The sequence below is a fragment of the Marmota flaviventris genome, chromosome 3 (genome assembly GCF_047511675.1).
Source record: "Marmota flaviventris isolate mMarFla1 chromosome 3, mMarFla1.hap1, whole genome shotgun sequence".
Lineage (NCBI taxonomy): Eukaryota > Metazoa > Chordata > Mammalia > Rodentia > Sciuridae > Marmota > Marmota flaviventris.
In genome coordinates, this window is record NC_092500.1 from 25,748,674 (window position 1) to 25,761,686 (window position 13,013).

Genomic DNA, 13,013 nt, shown 5'->3' on the forward strand with positions numbered 1-13,013 from the left:
TTGTTTAGGGGATGGTTTGAGTTAATATTGTTCTCTTTTCTAAGAAACATTCTAGGGGTAAAGATGAAAGGAGGGACTTCACAAAGGGAATTGAGATATTCAGAAGCGTTCATTTCAGCATTTTCTGGTTTTCAGCTCTAGCTTGAAATTGTAAAAAGAACACCTGTGTAAATAACTGCAGGGCACCAAATCCCGGCTCCACTGTTTACTGTCTGTGTGACCCTGGATGTTAATGTTCTGTGCCTCAGTTTCCTCATCTATAAAATGGAAATATTAATGAGCTATATTTGAAAAGGCCAAGAAGATCAAACCGGATGATACATTTAAAGCATAGACGTCTGGCTGACTTTATTTTCTTGTTGAGTAGCCACAGTCCTCAGGGCTTGCAGCAGGTGGGCCTGCCAACTTCACCTCTTCCTGTTTCCTCGGTTCTTCTAACCAGGCGTGTAACAGGGACGAGCTGGGATGGATGAGGGTGGCTGTTGCCTTCAGGAACACAACGTTTTATTGTTTTAAGCAATTGAGAGTCCCCCCCGTCCTTTTAGCCCTGAATTCCCAATTAAGACTATCTGAAGATAACCCCTGTGTTCTCATCCCCAGTAAGTTTAATACTGGATCCAAAGAAATATTAAAAATTGTGGGGCTTAATATCTCTAGGTCCTGTAATCAAAATTCCTTGCAATTCACTACTTAATTTTCTGGGGTTTTCTTTTAGTTAAAAAAAAAAAATTGACAGTGGTTCCAGGCAATTCTAAAATTCATTTGTACAAGCAGTTAATCAACCCAGTCAAAGATGAATGATTGTGCCTGAAATTTCGATTTTTTTTTTTTCCGCCTCATTCTGTCACCTTTTTTATACCATGTCTGTAGCACGGGAAGCCTTGGGCCTGCTGTTGGAAAGCATGCCTGCTTCCTGGGCACGTGCCTGCTACTGCGGAAAGCCAGCGCTGTTTAGCATGTGAAGATCTGAGGAAGTTTTATCCTTTTGGTTGGTAGCCTAGTATGATGAAAGTTACTATAGTAACAGAACCCTGTTCTTTAGCCCATAGCGTATATTCAGCAGAAGAAAAACAAATCAACGTTGAAGCCATTATGCTTGCTTAAAACCTGCAAAGATGACTATTTTAATCGCATAAAGATACTGGCAAATGATGTAGACATCAGGCTAGTGAACTAAAGGGGCCTTACTCTATAGTGACGTCCTTTTCTCCCAAGGGACTCACTGGCTTTTCTCTCCCGAACCTCACGTTCTGTTCCTGGCACCCAGGGTTTTTATATTCAGCCAGTGCGTAGCAGGTGACATGCTGTGTGGAGCACTGGCTCTGTGCTGGAGTGGTGGGCCTAGGCCCTGTCTGTATGCAGCTCATGTCCCCTGGTTGGAGGGACATCTCCCCTCAGGATGTGACATTCAAGGTGTGACCTAAAAGACCAGTGGGAGATCAACAAGTAGAGAGAGGTAGGAGTTGGAAAGACACATACTACAAGCAGAGTGTACAGATTTTATAAAGGCCCGGATGTTAAGTATATGCTCCTTTTCAGAACTTGGGAAAAGCCAGTTTGCCCAGAGCATGGGGAGGCGGGGTGACTGGCATTAAGTGAGGCAGGAGGGGGTGACCAAACCTGGCCATGCACATAGATGCCCAAGGCCTGTGGTGAAGATTTGAATGATATTAGGAAAAGCAATGTCACAGATATGCATCTTCAGGAGATCACTTGGGCTGATACAAGGAAGATAGATTCATGGGGTTGGGAAATGAGTTGTGTATGTGGGGAGATTTGTATATAGTCATTGCAGGTGGGAGATCCTGGTGACATAGATTGGGTGGCAACTGGGAGGAGAGAGATGGACTATTGAGATAGACATGGATGTTTCATTGATGGAGCAGGTAATGGATTAGATGAGAGGGTGTTGGTGCCTCTCAAGCTTCTGGTGTGAGGATCATGGTGCTTCACAGTCTGAGAAGAAGTGCTGGAGGGGAGGGTTGAGTGCAGGCACTGGGCAGGTGCAGTATATGAATGCACCTTGACCTGTTGCATTGGAGGAGCTTTTAGGAAGCTCTGATGGAGCTGACAGTGTCGGAGGGGACTGCCAGCTGGAGGTGCACTCAGAGTCCTCGTGTCTTAGATATTGGACCTTGGAATGCACAACATCTAGGAAGGTAGCTTGGGGTGGTGGTCTGAGGAGCACAGCATTCAGAGAGCCGATGGGAGCAGAGCTGCCCCGCTCTCCGTCCTGCCTGCCTCCTTCTGCCGCCCTCCTACCACTTTTCTCCAAAGTCACTGTATAGGCTAAGCAGTGGACGTGAGAACTAGCAGTGGGGGATCGCAGGTGCCAGAAATGAAGCAGTCTGCCGTCACAAAATGCAGTCCTCTCCCACCCCTGGTTTGTCCCTGATGATACCAACAGATGCCAAATTTCAAATCACTTTACTTCAAATACAGGTGTAGTCCAAAAACTTAACCACAGTTCTTCATTTATGGTGTTTTCTGGTTGTATGCACATGCTCATTCAATGCATGAAAAGCAGGATAAAACAAGCCTTGGGGTTCTTGTTTTTCGGCTTTGTCTGTCATCGTCCTCCTTGTTGGCGTGGGGATTTGAGGCATCTCAGGCGTTAAGAGGTTCTGAGCTGGGGTGTGCACGTCTGCATGTGCGCACACGTTTTGCTCATGATCTCAGCAGCGTTTGATCCTCGCTGTCCTCTTGCCCACAGGAAGCCTTGGAATCCTGCCAGACTCGCATTTCTAAGCTGGAGCTCCACCAGCAAGAGCAGCAAACCCTGCAGACAGACGCCGTGAACGCCAGGGTGCTCCTGGGGAAGTGCATCAACGTGGTCCTGGCCTTCATGACTGTCATCCTGGTGTGCGTGTCCACCATCGCCAAGTTCGTCTCACCCATGATGAAGAGCCGCTTCCACATTCTTGGCACCTTCTTTGCTGTGACGATTCTTGCAATATTCTGCAAAAACTGGGACCATATTCTGTGTGCCATAGAAAGGATAATAATACCAAGATGAAGCCACTGGTTCCTGCCTTCATGTTTTCCCAAGTTTTTATTCTAATGAAAACTGTGCAGACTACCAAATTTTTAAATGAACAGTTGTGCTGACTGAAGATTATAAGGACTGGAACTGTGTGGTGTAAATAACTACAATTCTCTTAATTCGGTAGCAGTTGCCAACTCAGTCCCTGTACTTGGTTAACATGAATCTGTTTCAGAGCTCTCCCCACATTGCTCACTGCCTTAATCAGACCAGATTCCCTGCCCACCGGACGAGCCCAGCATGGTGAATCCCTATTTCTTGAGCCCTTGGCATTATTAGCAACCTAGAAGAAAAGGGGCCTCCGTCTCTATTTTCCCTTAAATCTTTTGTCACAGTTGAGCTTTGTGGTGGTTGTGGTGTCCTGTAAACAGCAAGGATATGACATGATTTGAGGAGGAGAAGAAATATAGGCATTGGCAATGCTGAACACCTGTGGCCTGAGGAAGTATAGCAGATCTCTGTATAATCTGTCCCACTTGGCACAGATGAGCATATGTCCCTATGTACTCAGTGTTCAGTAGTCAATCATACATGACCTCATAATGTGGAAATCTTACACCTGTTTATCCAACCGGTCTATCTTGCAAGTTTTGTTGCGTTTTAAATGGTAAGACACTAGGATTATTCCCAGGGAACCACCACCTGATTTTGTCTTAATTCCTTAGCAAATAACCTTTGGAGTATGCAGAAATATTTCCATTTCCTCAACAAACTGGCTTTGTTAATTCTGGGCCCTGTGAAAACCATTCCAGAGTTTTGTGTTTTGGCAAATCTTAATTGTGACAAATCCCCTTTTGAGGAAGGGATTTTTGTGGGATCGGTTTTACTCAGGTCTGTGAAGATGGCAATACTTACTCAGGAAGTAAAATCAAATGATGCTTGTGTTGCAGGGTGTTTTCTTGAAGAAGGACCGCAAAATTGTAGTTTGCAAAGCTAACATCCACTGAGGTAGGAACACTGAAACTGAAAGCATGAGGAAGATATGACATTTGGTCTATTTGGATTGTGACCAGATGAGTGGAAGCCATTCACCTGGATGGAGATTGAGAGGGTCCTTTTAAGGATGTGAAAGGCCAGCAAGAATAGAATAAATTAAATCTAGAATTTGAGCCAAGATTGCCATCTGTCTCTTAGGATCTCACTGAGAAAAGTTCCAAGGTAATAGATTGCCACCCTGCCACTGAAGGAAAGCATTCACAAGTTAGAATCCTCCAAACAGGACTATCTTCAGCTCAGATATTACTTTCTTTTTAAATCTATTTCTCTGTAAAACAAAAAGGAAGACATAGGCGATTTTAATGAGAACTGCTATTCAGCCCCTCCTCCTCCTCCTGTAACCACCCCCACCTTCCCAAGGCCGGTGTAAAGATGCAGATTAATGTAGATTTTCTTCCAGAAGACGTCAGCTCTCCTGGATTTAAATTAAGTGCAATATTTTGCTAACAGTTGTTTTTAGGGAAATCTCCCTGGAAAAAATGTGACAGTGCCATGGTTTGAAAGAATGGAAGAGTTGAGCATTTACTACAAAGTCTAGCACGTGTGCGTGAGACACGACTCAACCTATCTATTTTTTTAAATGTAAGATTCAGTAGTTTTTAGTAAATTCACAAACTGTTCAACCGCAATCCCAGATTCCAGACTGAAGCTTTTTTAAAACAATAAACATTGTTTCATGAAATCTTTGGTTATAAAGTATTTTGTAATTGGAGACAAGGGAGTTACTAGTCCCACCCCATTGCATGGTTATGTCCCCTCTCTGTGCCAGACACCCCCAGGGCTCCCAAGCTGACTGTATACACTGTGATCCATTGAATCCAGCAGACAGACAAGGGTTCTGGGTCGAGAGCAGGGAAGGAGAAAGAATGGTGTGCTTGCATCAGCCTTTATCCTTAAGAGGAGCTGAGCTCATCTTACTGCTTGGGGATCTTTCTGAGGGGTTCTTTGGACATGCCACAGGTGGGATGGGTGTCGATGCTGCTGGTAGTTCAGAGGGAATGAGTGGGATTTCTACCTTGAGGCTGAGAGCTCTGGAAGGACCCAGGAAGAGAGCACCATTCTGTGAGGGCACACGCCACTCTCTGCCAGCCCCTTGCTGTGACTGACACATCTCAGACCTAGAATCTGTGTGTCTTCTCCCCAAAGAGAGGAGAGAAGAAAATGAGAAGCAGCACGCTCTGCCCCCTCCAGTCTGTAGCCATTAACAGAACCTCCTAGAAACTGGCTCCATTTGGAAATAGTGGAGGGCCTAAATCATCCGACTTGATCGTGAATTCCTTTTAAAAATTCATATTTCCATTGACTCTCACTAAGTGTCAAATAACCTTGTTTTCACTTGGACATGCTCTGCCTACATGCACATTTATTTTAACTTCTCATGGAAAGTTCATGAAGCTTTTTTCTCACGCTTTTCCATATTCTCCTCTTAAGGAACATACCTCTTATTGTTTGTTCTCTTAATGAAATAACATCTTATAAATATACAGTTAAAAAATAGTGATATGGCTGTGACATATTCTGGAATCGGAGATTTAATTGACATTTAAGTCACCTGGCCCCTTGTTTGCACCTTTCCTTGGCAGTAAAAATCCTGTGCCTGTCTGAAGACAAACACCAGTTGTTGGCTGGGTGAATTACCTTGTCACTGCATAAGCCTTAGTGAGCCATTTAAGATGTGGGATTCTAGCGGCAGGTTGTTCAGTGACCTATTATCATCATGATAACTAGGATAATGATGGTTCATTAAAGACAAAAACTTTAAAAATTCTTGTGGGTTTTGAATTACTTCAGCTCCTCTTTGGGGGTATGATTAAGCCAGAACAAAACCTTTTCTTGAAACAAACAAAAAAACCCATACACACACACACACACAGTGAAGCAGCACCTAAAGCACTCCAGGGCTGATTTTGGACAGCAGACACAGCCGTCAGGCCGGCATGATCCCTACAGCCTACTGATAGGGTGGAATCTTCTGAAACACCCCTTTCACTTTGGAGATGCTTGGTAATTATCCTGTGGATCAGCATTCTCCTGGCTTTAGCCCTCCTCCTGCCTTGTCAGTCTTACTTTCATTTAGATTTTGCCCCCAGTGTGTATTTATTGCCCTGTCACTTTTCTAGCATATCAGGTTTAATTATAGGTTCAATAATACAGAAGGAACTAGTTTCCCTCAGGCAACTAATTACATGTGTCCTTTTCGGTTGAATTTTAAATACCAAATTATTTTGCATTGAATGGGAACGATTTATTTATTTTTTTTACATTAAATGCAGATAGAGTTGTATTGGTTTGAAACAACTTAAATACTAATCTCAAAATGTGTGATTAAACAATGCATTTTGCTTGTTCCTTTAATTTTGAAGAGTGGGCTGGGGTTGTGAAGACATGGCATTGTTTCAAATTTCAGGCTTATCTGGAGGGGTAAGAAGGCTAAGCACACACACTAGAAGGGAGTGAGTCTCTAAAAGATAAATCTGAAAACAATCAGATTGGCCTATTCACAACAAAAGTGAGTAAGAAGCTTTAAAAAATTCCAGGTAACAGGAGCTTGGTAACCCCTAAGGTAGAGGTAGAACTAACCTACGGTTTTCTGAAGTCAATACAATTCCGTTTATAAAAAGCTGGAAAGTAATGTACCTTGATTGTTCTGGGAATGATTTATGTGTTGTAGTTTTAATTTATTTAAAGCATGTCTGCCATGTTTGTCCTAAGAGAAATGTTTCAACAAAATGTGCTGTTTAAGATGCATTTAGGCAACACTTAGCGGCTTTGAAAGTAGAAACTGGAAATGTTGATTGTGATGTTTGTGAATTTCCATTTTGTGAAATACTACATAGTTTCACGTCAGACTACAATTGTAATTTCTCTGTAGATCTCCACCCCATGGTGGTGTCATCAATGAATTCAAAGCAGGTGCCATTATTTTTTTAAATAAACACTTGACATTAGCTTTGGTGTTAAATAAAAGAGTTAGCTTTCTTAAATTTTCACATTCGTCCGGACTCATCTTAGTAGCAAATGTGTATGTGTGTATAAAATCAGTTGTAATGTACTTTATTTTTTAAAGCAGTTTTAGACAGAGGTGCCTAAAACATATATTGTTTTTGATTTTTTAGCAAAATCGTACAGATTTCTATCTCCTACCCCCACATAGGCACAGCTTCCCCCGTTATCAACATTTCTTACCAGAGTAGTACATTGTTACAATCCATGAACCAGTATCCACACATAGCCAACCAAAGTCCATGGTTTTGTTAGAGTTCACCCTGATGTTACAGGTTCTGTGGCTTTGGACAGATGTATAATGGCATCATATAGAATAGCTTCACTGCCCTAACAATTCTCTGTGCTCTGTCTATTCACTCCTAACCCCTGTCCTCCCCAATCAGTTTTTAAATTAATTTTAAGTCCTCTGTTCCATAGACATTGGCAAGATGTGACGTATGTATGGTCCATTTCTTGAGCCCTGGGGTAAGGGAAAGATGGTGGTTATTCATAGTCAGACTTGGAATGCTAGGAAACAAGTCCTAGGCTGTGGAAAGGGGAAGTGCTGGTGAGCACTACTGCAGAGCTCATGAGCAGGGATCGGGGAGAGAAGAAGGATGCAGTGCTGGCTCAGGTGGCCCATGACCATGCAGGGCAAGAATGAGCAGGTCACCAGTGGGGTTCTTGTTTGTACTACTTTAGTCTTTACAAAGCACCTTTATTTTATGGCATGTGAACTCAACTGGACCAGTCTAAGGTTGTCACCATTATCTGGATGATTGGAGCTCCAACACACTTTCCCCAAGGTATGGCCAGTGAAGCGGGGCTTTTTTCTGTGCCTTTGCCTGCTCACCATCCTGCCTTTTTAGCCCTCTGTTTCCGGGCAAGTCGACCTCCTGAGCAGTTTTCTCCATTAATCACCCATTGTGTACAAACAAAATAACTAAACTCTCGTATGACAGAAACATTCTTAATGACATTGGCCCATTCCCTGCCCTGGAAAATAGAGCATATTTGAATCTTTGGAAATCATATGGGACACAACTGTTATTTTGACACTATTGTCATTTGATGCCTGAAGATGTAAATTCAGAAAATATAAGTGATTGGATTGGCTGTGTGTGTGTGTTGAGCCCAGCATACTCTCAAATGTTGCTTTGGGGGAAAACACTAAGTCTGGGTTTCCCTTGGGGTTGGGGGGAGAGGGGTTTGATAGTTGATTTCTAGCTAATAATGAAAGATAGTGCTCTAGAATAAAGCAGTACTTTCCGATTTTGAGTAACACATGGACTCCTAATATAAGAGAAAAACTTACCTTGGACATTTGAGAGTATCCATAATCAATCTCATTATAACTTTTTTATAAGTTGGCAACTATAAGATTGCAGATTATCTGCAAACCCACATATAGAGTTGCCTGCTAATAAGTGGCCATGAGATACAGAAATTTGTGGGACACATAAGGATCATGGCAATACCAAACAGTACCCTTCTAGCATTTGTAGATACGGAATGCCACCTAACATTCTTTGAGCACTTCCTTGGTACCATGCACTGTTACTTTACATGCAATATCAAATGTGATCATCTCAACCTCCAAGTAAGGTAGGCACTATTATCCCTGCTTAAAATATAACGAAAATGGGGTTTGGAGTGGTTAAGTAACTGGGTAGCGGTGGAGCTGTTTATTCAGCACCAAGCTTGTGTGACTCAAGCCCACACTGGTAACCACTTCCCTGCCCTGTAAAGGAGGAAATGAGTAAATAGCTTCTCAAGTAGCTCCCAGCACCCACGAGGCAGATAGCTGCCCTGGGATCTAGAAGGAATTACTTTGAGTCCTACAACTACAGCAGTCAATACTGTATTAACAAATGGTACATTTGTACTTTCTGCTGGCCACACTGGGCCAGGCAAAGATATTTGAGCTGACATTCTAGATCTTTGAAGAGCTATGGCTGACAGATTTATGGATGAAGCAGTGAAGATTTTAATTAAAGAAACTTTTATACCCTTCCTGGCTTCCTGGGATTCTTGGGCTATGTAATTGGCAGTTGGCTTGGCTGGATATTTCTTGGCTTTTTTGCTTAACTGAGACAGTGGAGTCCCTGGCGGATTCTGCTCAGAGCTCCATGACATCTGCTACCATCTGTGGTGGCTACCTCTGAAATTTCTCTTCTTGCTAAGCCAGCCAGAATTTATTCCCTGCCAGGCCTTTAACTTGACTCAAGCAGTTAACAGGAACCAGCGTCAGCCTTGTTAACAGCTGTTCTGTTGGTGGTTACTCTACTCTGGCCTAGGCACTGGGAATTGGATTTTTGTTTTCCCCTCTTCTACCTAAAAATAAGTTATAGAGTAGTAGGAAGAGGGCTGTACTAGGAGTTAGGGACTCCTTTTGCCTTTTTTTTTTTTTTTTTTTTTTGGTACTGGGGATTGAACTCAGGGGCACTCAACCACTGAGCCAGGTCCCCAGCCCTATTTTGTATTTTATTTAGAGACGGGGTCCCACTGAGTTGCTGAGCGCCTCACTTTTGCTGAGGCTGGCTTTGAACTTACGATTCTCCTGTCTCAGCCTCCAGAGCCACAGGGATTACAGGCATGTGCCATCACGCCTGGCTCCTTTTGCTTAAAAAAAAAAAAAAAAATTCTGCCCCAGGCTTGGATCCTTCTCTGATTCTGAACCACCCACATCATAGCAGTGGAGCTAACCCAACTTTCCACCTGCTGTTTCCTCTCCCAAAGTGGTTTTGACTCCTCTTCGAAAATTATACATCCCTATGGCTTAAAGCCCAGGGCCTGTAGCTCCACTGAACAGTGAACTGTAAGACATACCCCCAAACAGGCCACAGGCAGAACACAAACACCCATGCCCAGTGGCTCAAGCCAGCAGGAACCCCAACCCAGGCCTGGACTCACAAGGTGGTGGCCTTCCCCAGACGTTACCCTGGTAATTGTTGCAGGATATCTTCCTGGTATGTGTAGGGTTTCCCCCGTCAGCAAGGAACAGTCATCTAAGAAAGTCAATGAAAACCTGTGTGGAGAAGGAATGGAGGAGACCCATTGGGTCATTCAGCAAGTATTCTCAAAGGAAAGGCTGGAAGGAAACGAGGAGGCTGGCAGGCTTTCTGGGTGTGCTAGGCAGCAGGCGGCAGTATGTCCTTGTCCTATTGGAGGCAGGAATCCTGCCTGGCAGCTGCCAAGGGTCTTCCTGGTACCAGTTCCCAGAGCTGGTTTGGTACTCCGCTCTGCTCAGGCTCCAAGCCAAGCGGTAGGCTGTGTGTCTTGCTTCCTTTGGGGACCCTCCCTCCTGGGAACAGACGGAGCTATCCAGCTGGTCAGAGCAATTCAGCTCCTTGGCAGCTATATATATTTGAATGTAAATAACTACATTTGCTTTTTCTTTTCAGGATGTCCTTGTCACAGTTGAGTTAGCATAAATCAGTTTCACAGGCAGGGTCACCTAATAAATGATATATATATTTTTTAGTAGTGGTACTAGGGATTGAACCCAGGGGTGCTTACCACTGTGCTACATCCCCTGCCCATTCTATTTTTCATTTTGAGATAGGTCCTTACTAAGTTGCTGAGGTTGGTCTTGAACTTGCAATCCTCCTTCCTCAGCCTCCCAAGTTGCTGGGACTACAGGTGTGCACCATCATACTGGGCTAATAAATGAATATCGAAGTTTCTGAACTACTGTATGACACGGAGGACCCAGGCCGTAGGAAGAAGGTAAAGCAGTTTTCATTGACTGAGCCCACCAGCCTGGGCAGTGCAGCAAACAGCTGGTCTGACCCAAGAGCTGTGTCTGGGAGGGGTGACTCCTGCAAAGGCCAGGATCAGGGCACAGAGGCTGCCTTGAGCAGCTTCCCTGGCTGCAGGGGAGCCAGGGAGGCCTTGTATGCCACAGGCCCAGCATCCCACAGAGCAGAGGGGTTACTCACTGCTGACTCAGAGCCAGGTGCTCATTTGCATGCTGTTCATTTGAAGCCCAAAGGGACAGGAACATCAGAAGGATCACTGCTTCCCCTTTCCAAACAGAGCCACCCCTGATCTTTGGAGGGCTCTCTGCTGTTGCACTGAGTCTCTGAGGAGACCTAGAAATATTTCCATGGTGGATGGCTCTGCTCAGCCCTGTCCACATGGCTAGTGGGCTGTGATATTAAATTGAAAAAAAAAAAAAGAGGAAAAGATCCAAGAAGTTAATTTGCTGTATTGGAAGTTTACTCCTCCTCCTCTTCCCCTTCACCAGCATGTTTCTTTCTTTTGGGGGAGGGGGAGGGTGCGCTGAGGATTGAACCCAGGAGTGCTCGACCACTGGGCTGTATCCCCAGTCCTTTTTATTATTTTTTTATTTATTTTGAGACAGGGTTTTGCTAAATTGCTAAGGCTGGCCTCAAACTTCCCATCCTCCTGTCTCAGCCTCCCAAGCAGCTGGGATTAGAAACGTGCACCACCGCACCAGGCACTACCACTTTTCTTTTTTGAACCCAGGGCCTCGAGCATGCTAACCAAGTGCTCTACCATTAAGCTACATCCCCAGTCCACCTTGTTTCTTAAAGAAATAGTTTCCATTCCCCTAAAATAAAAACCAGCATCAGCCCCAGACACTCCCCTGAGGATCCTTGGTGGGGTCACTGATGATCTGTTCCCTATCGAATGTGTGTGCTTTTCCAGGCATCTTAAATTCCACATCCCTTGCCACTGCGATGACCCTCGCGTTTGAAACATTTTGCTCTCTTTGGATGTTATCCTGACACTCCTCTTCTGGTTCTCCTGCAACCTCTTGACCCCTCTTTGCTACATAATCTCCATTTCGCCACCTCTGCACAAACTCCCCAGGATCTGTCCATCATCTGTGACTAACACCACCATCTCTCTGCTAGGAGTACCTGCCTCTCTTTTGAGCCGTAGACCCACAGTTACAATTATTTGCCCTTCATCTCTACCTAGACTGCCGCGTCCGGCTAACGGAGCCGAGTCCGGCAAGGGACGGCAGGGTTAAAAATACACAGGACACCAAGGTTCTTCATCCAGGAGGGAGCATGTGCGCGCTTTATTGCCAAATTTGTTCCCCTTATATATCTTTTTAACAGCTGTGGGAAATCACTCAAAAGTGAGGAGGGAAGAGTAATAACTGCGTCCTTGGGTTACCGTCACATCACCGTCCCCTATCAGGAGGCTCGAACAGGTCAAGATGTTCCCGAGAGACACATATGCGAGAGGCAGATAAACAGGGAACCGCAAGCCCGCATCACGGCCTTGTGAGCTGGCCACATTGACATGCATAACAAAGAACTGGGGGTTGAGTCCCCAGGGGCCAGGGCGGGCCTGCTACCAGCACTAGACATCTTTTAAAACATCTCAAAGTAAAAAAAAAAAATTTTTTAAAGGCTCTCTCTTTTTTTTGCCCTTACTTAAAAATCTCATTTGTAGCTCCTACCAGTGAAGACTCCACAGCCATCTACTCAGCCACTCAACTAGAAATCTTACCATCAAGTCATGTCAAATCTATCTTCCAAATAAACCCCAAACCTACCCCACTCACTCTGTCCCACCTGCCATTACCTTGTTTGAGGCACCATTGCTTCTCCCCAGGACAGTTGGAACAGCCACCTAAATGGTCCCATGCTCTCCTCTTTTGCCCTAACCTCCCCCATGTGACCTCCCACATGATCTTTCTAAAATGAAAATCCGATTACTTTGTTCCATTCCTAAACCCTTCAGTGGCTTCCTACTGCCCAGAGTCAAATCTGAATTGGGGCATAGCCCACAAGGTACTGGAGCCAGCCCTTGAGGTACTAGAGCCGGCCCAGTGCTCCAGCCTCAGCGCCCTCAACTGGCTCCAGCCCTGGCCCACTGAACAACTAGAAGGACACGCTAGTGCCTGCAGTCATACTTCTCCTGTGGCGTCCGCTGTCCTCTGTAAAGCCCTTGTGGGTGTCCCCTCCTGGCTCTCACAATACCTTTGTCCTAGTGATGGAGAAGTGTT

The 13,013-nt window shown here is 44.7% G+C and overlaps 1 protein-coding gene across 4 annotated transcripts in view; it reads left to right on the forward strand.

Moving 5' to 3' along the window:
• Positions 1 to 7,027, forward strand: part of Tmcc3 (transmembrane and coiled-coil domain family 3) — a 230,390-nt gene extending 223,363 nt beyond the window's left edge. For all 4 annotated transcript variants that reach the window (XM_027953201.2, XM_071609635.1, XM_071609637.1 and 1 more), the window contains one exon: positions 2,714 to 7,027. In XM_027953201.2, the coding sequence (XP_027809002.1) occupies positions 2,714 to 3,016 (303 nt within the window). In that variant the 3' untranslated portion in view covers positions 3,017 to 7,027. The remainder of the gene's footprint in view (positions 1 to 2,713) is intronic.
• The last annotated feature ends 5,986 nt before the right edge of the window (positions 7,028 to 13,013 follow it).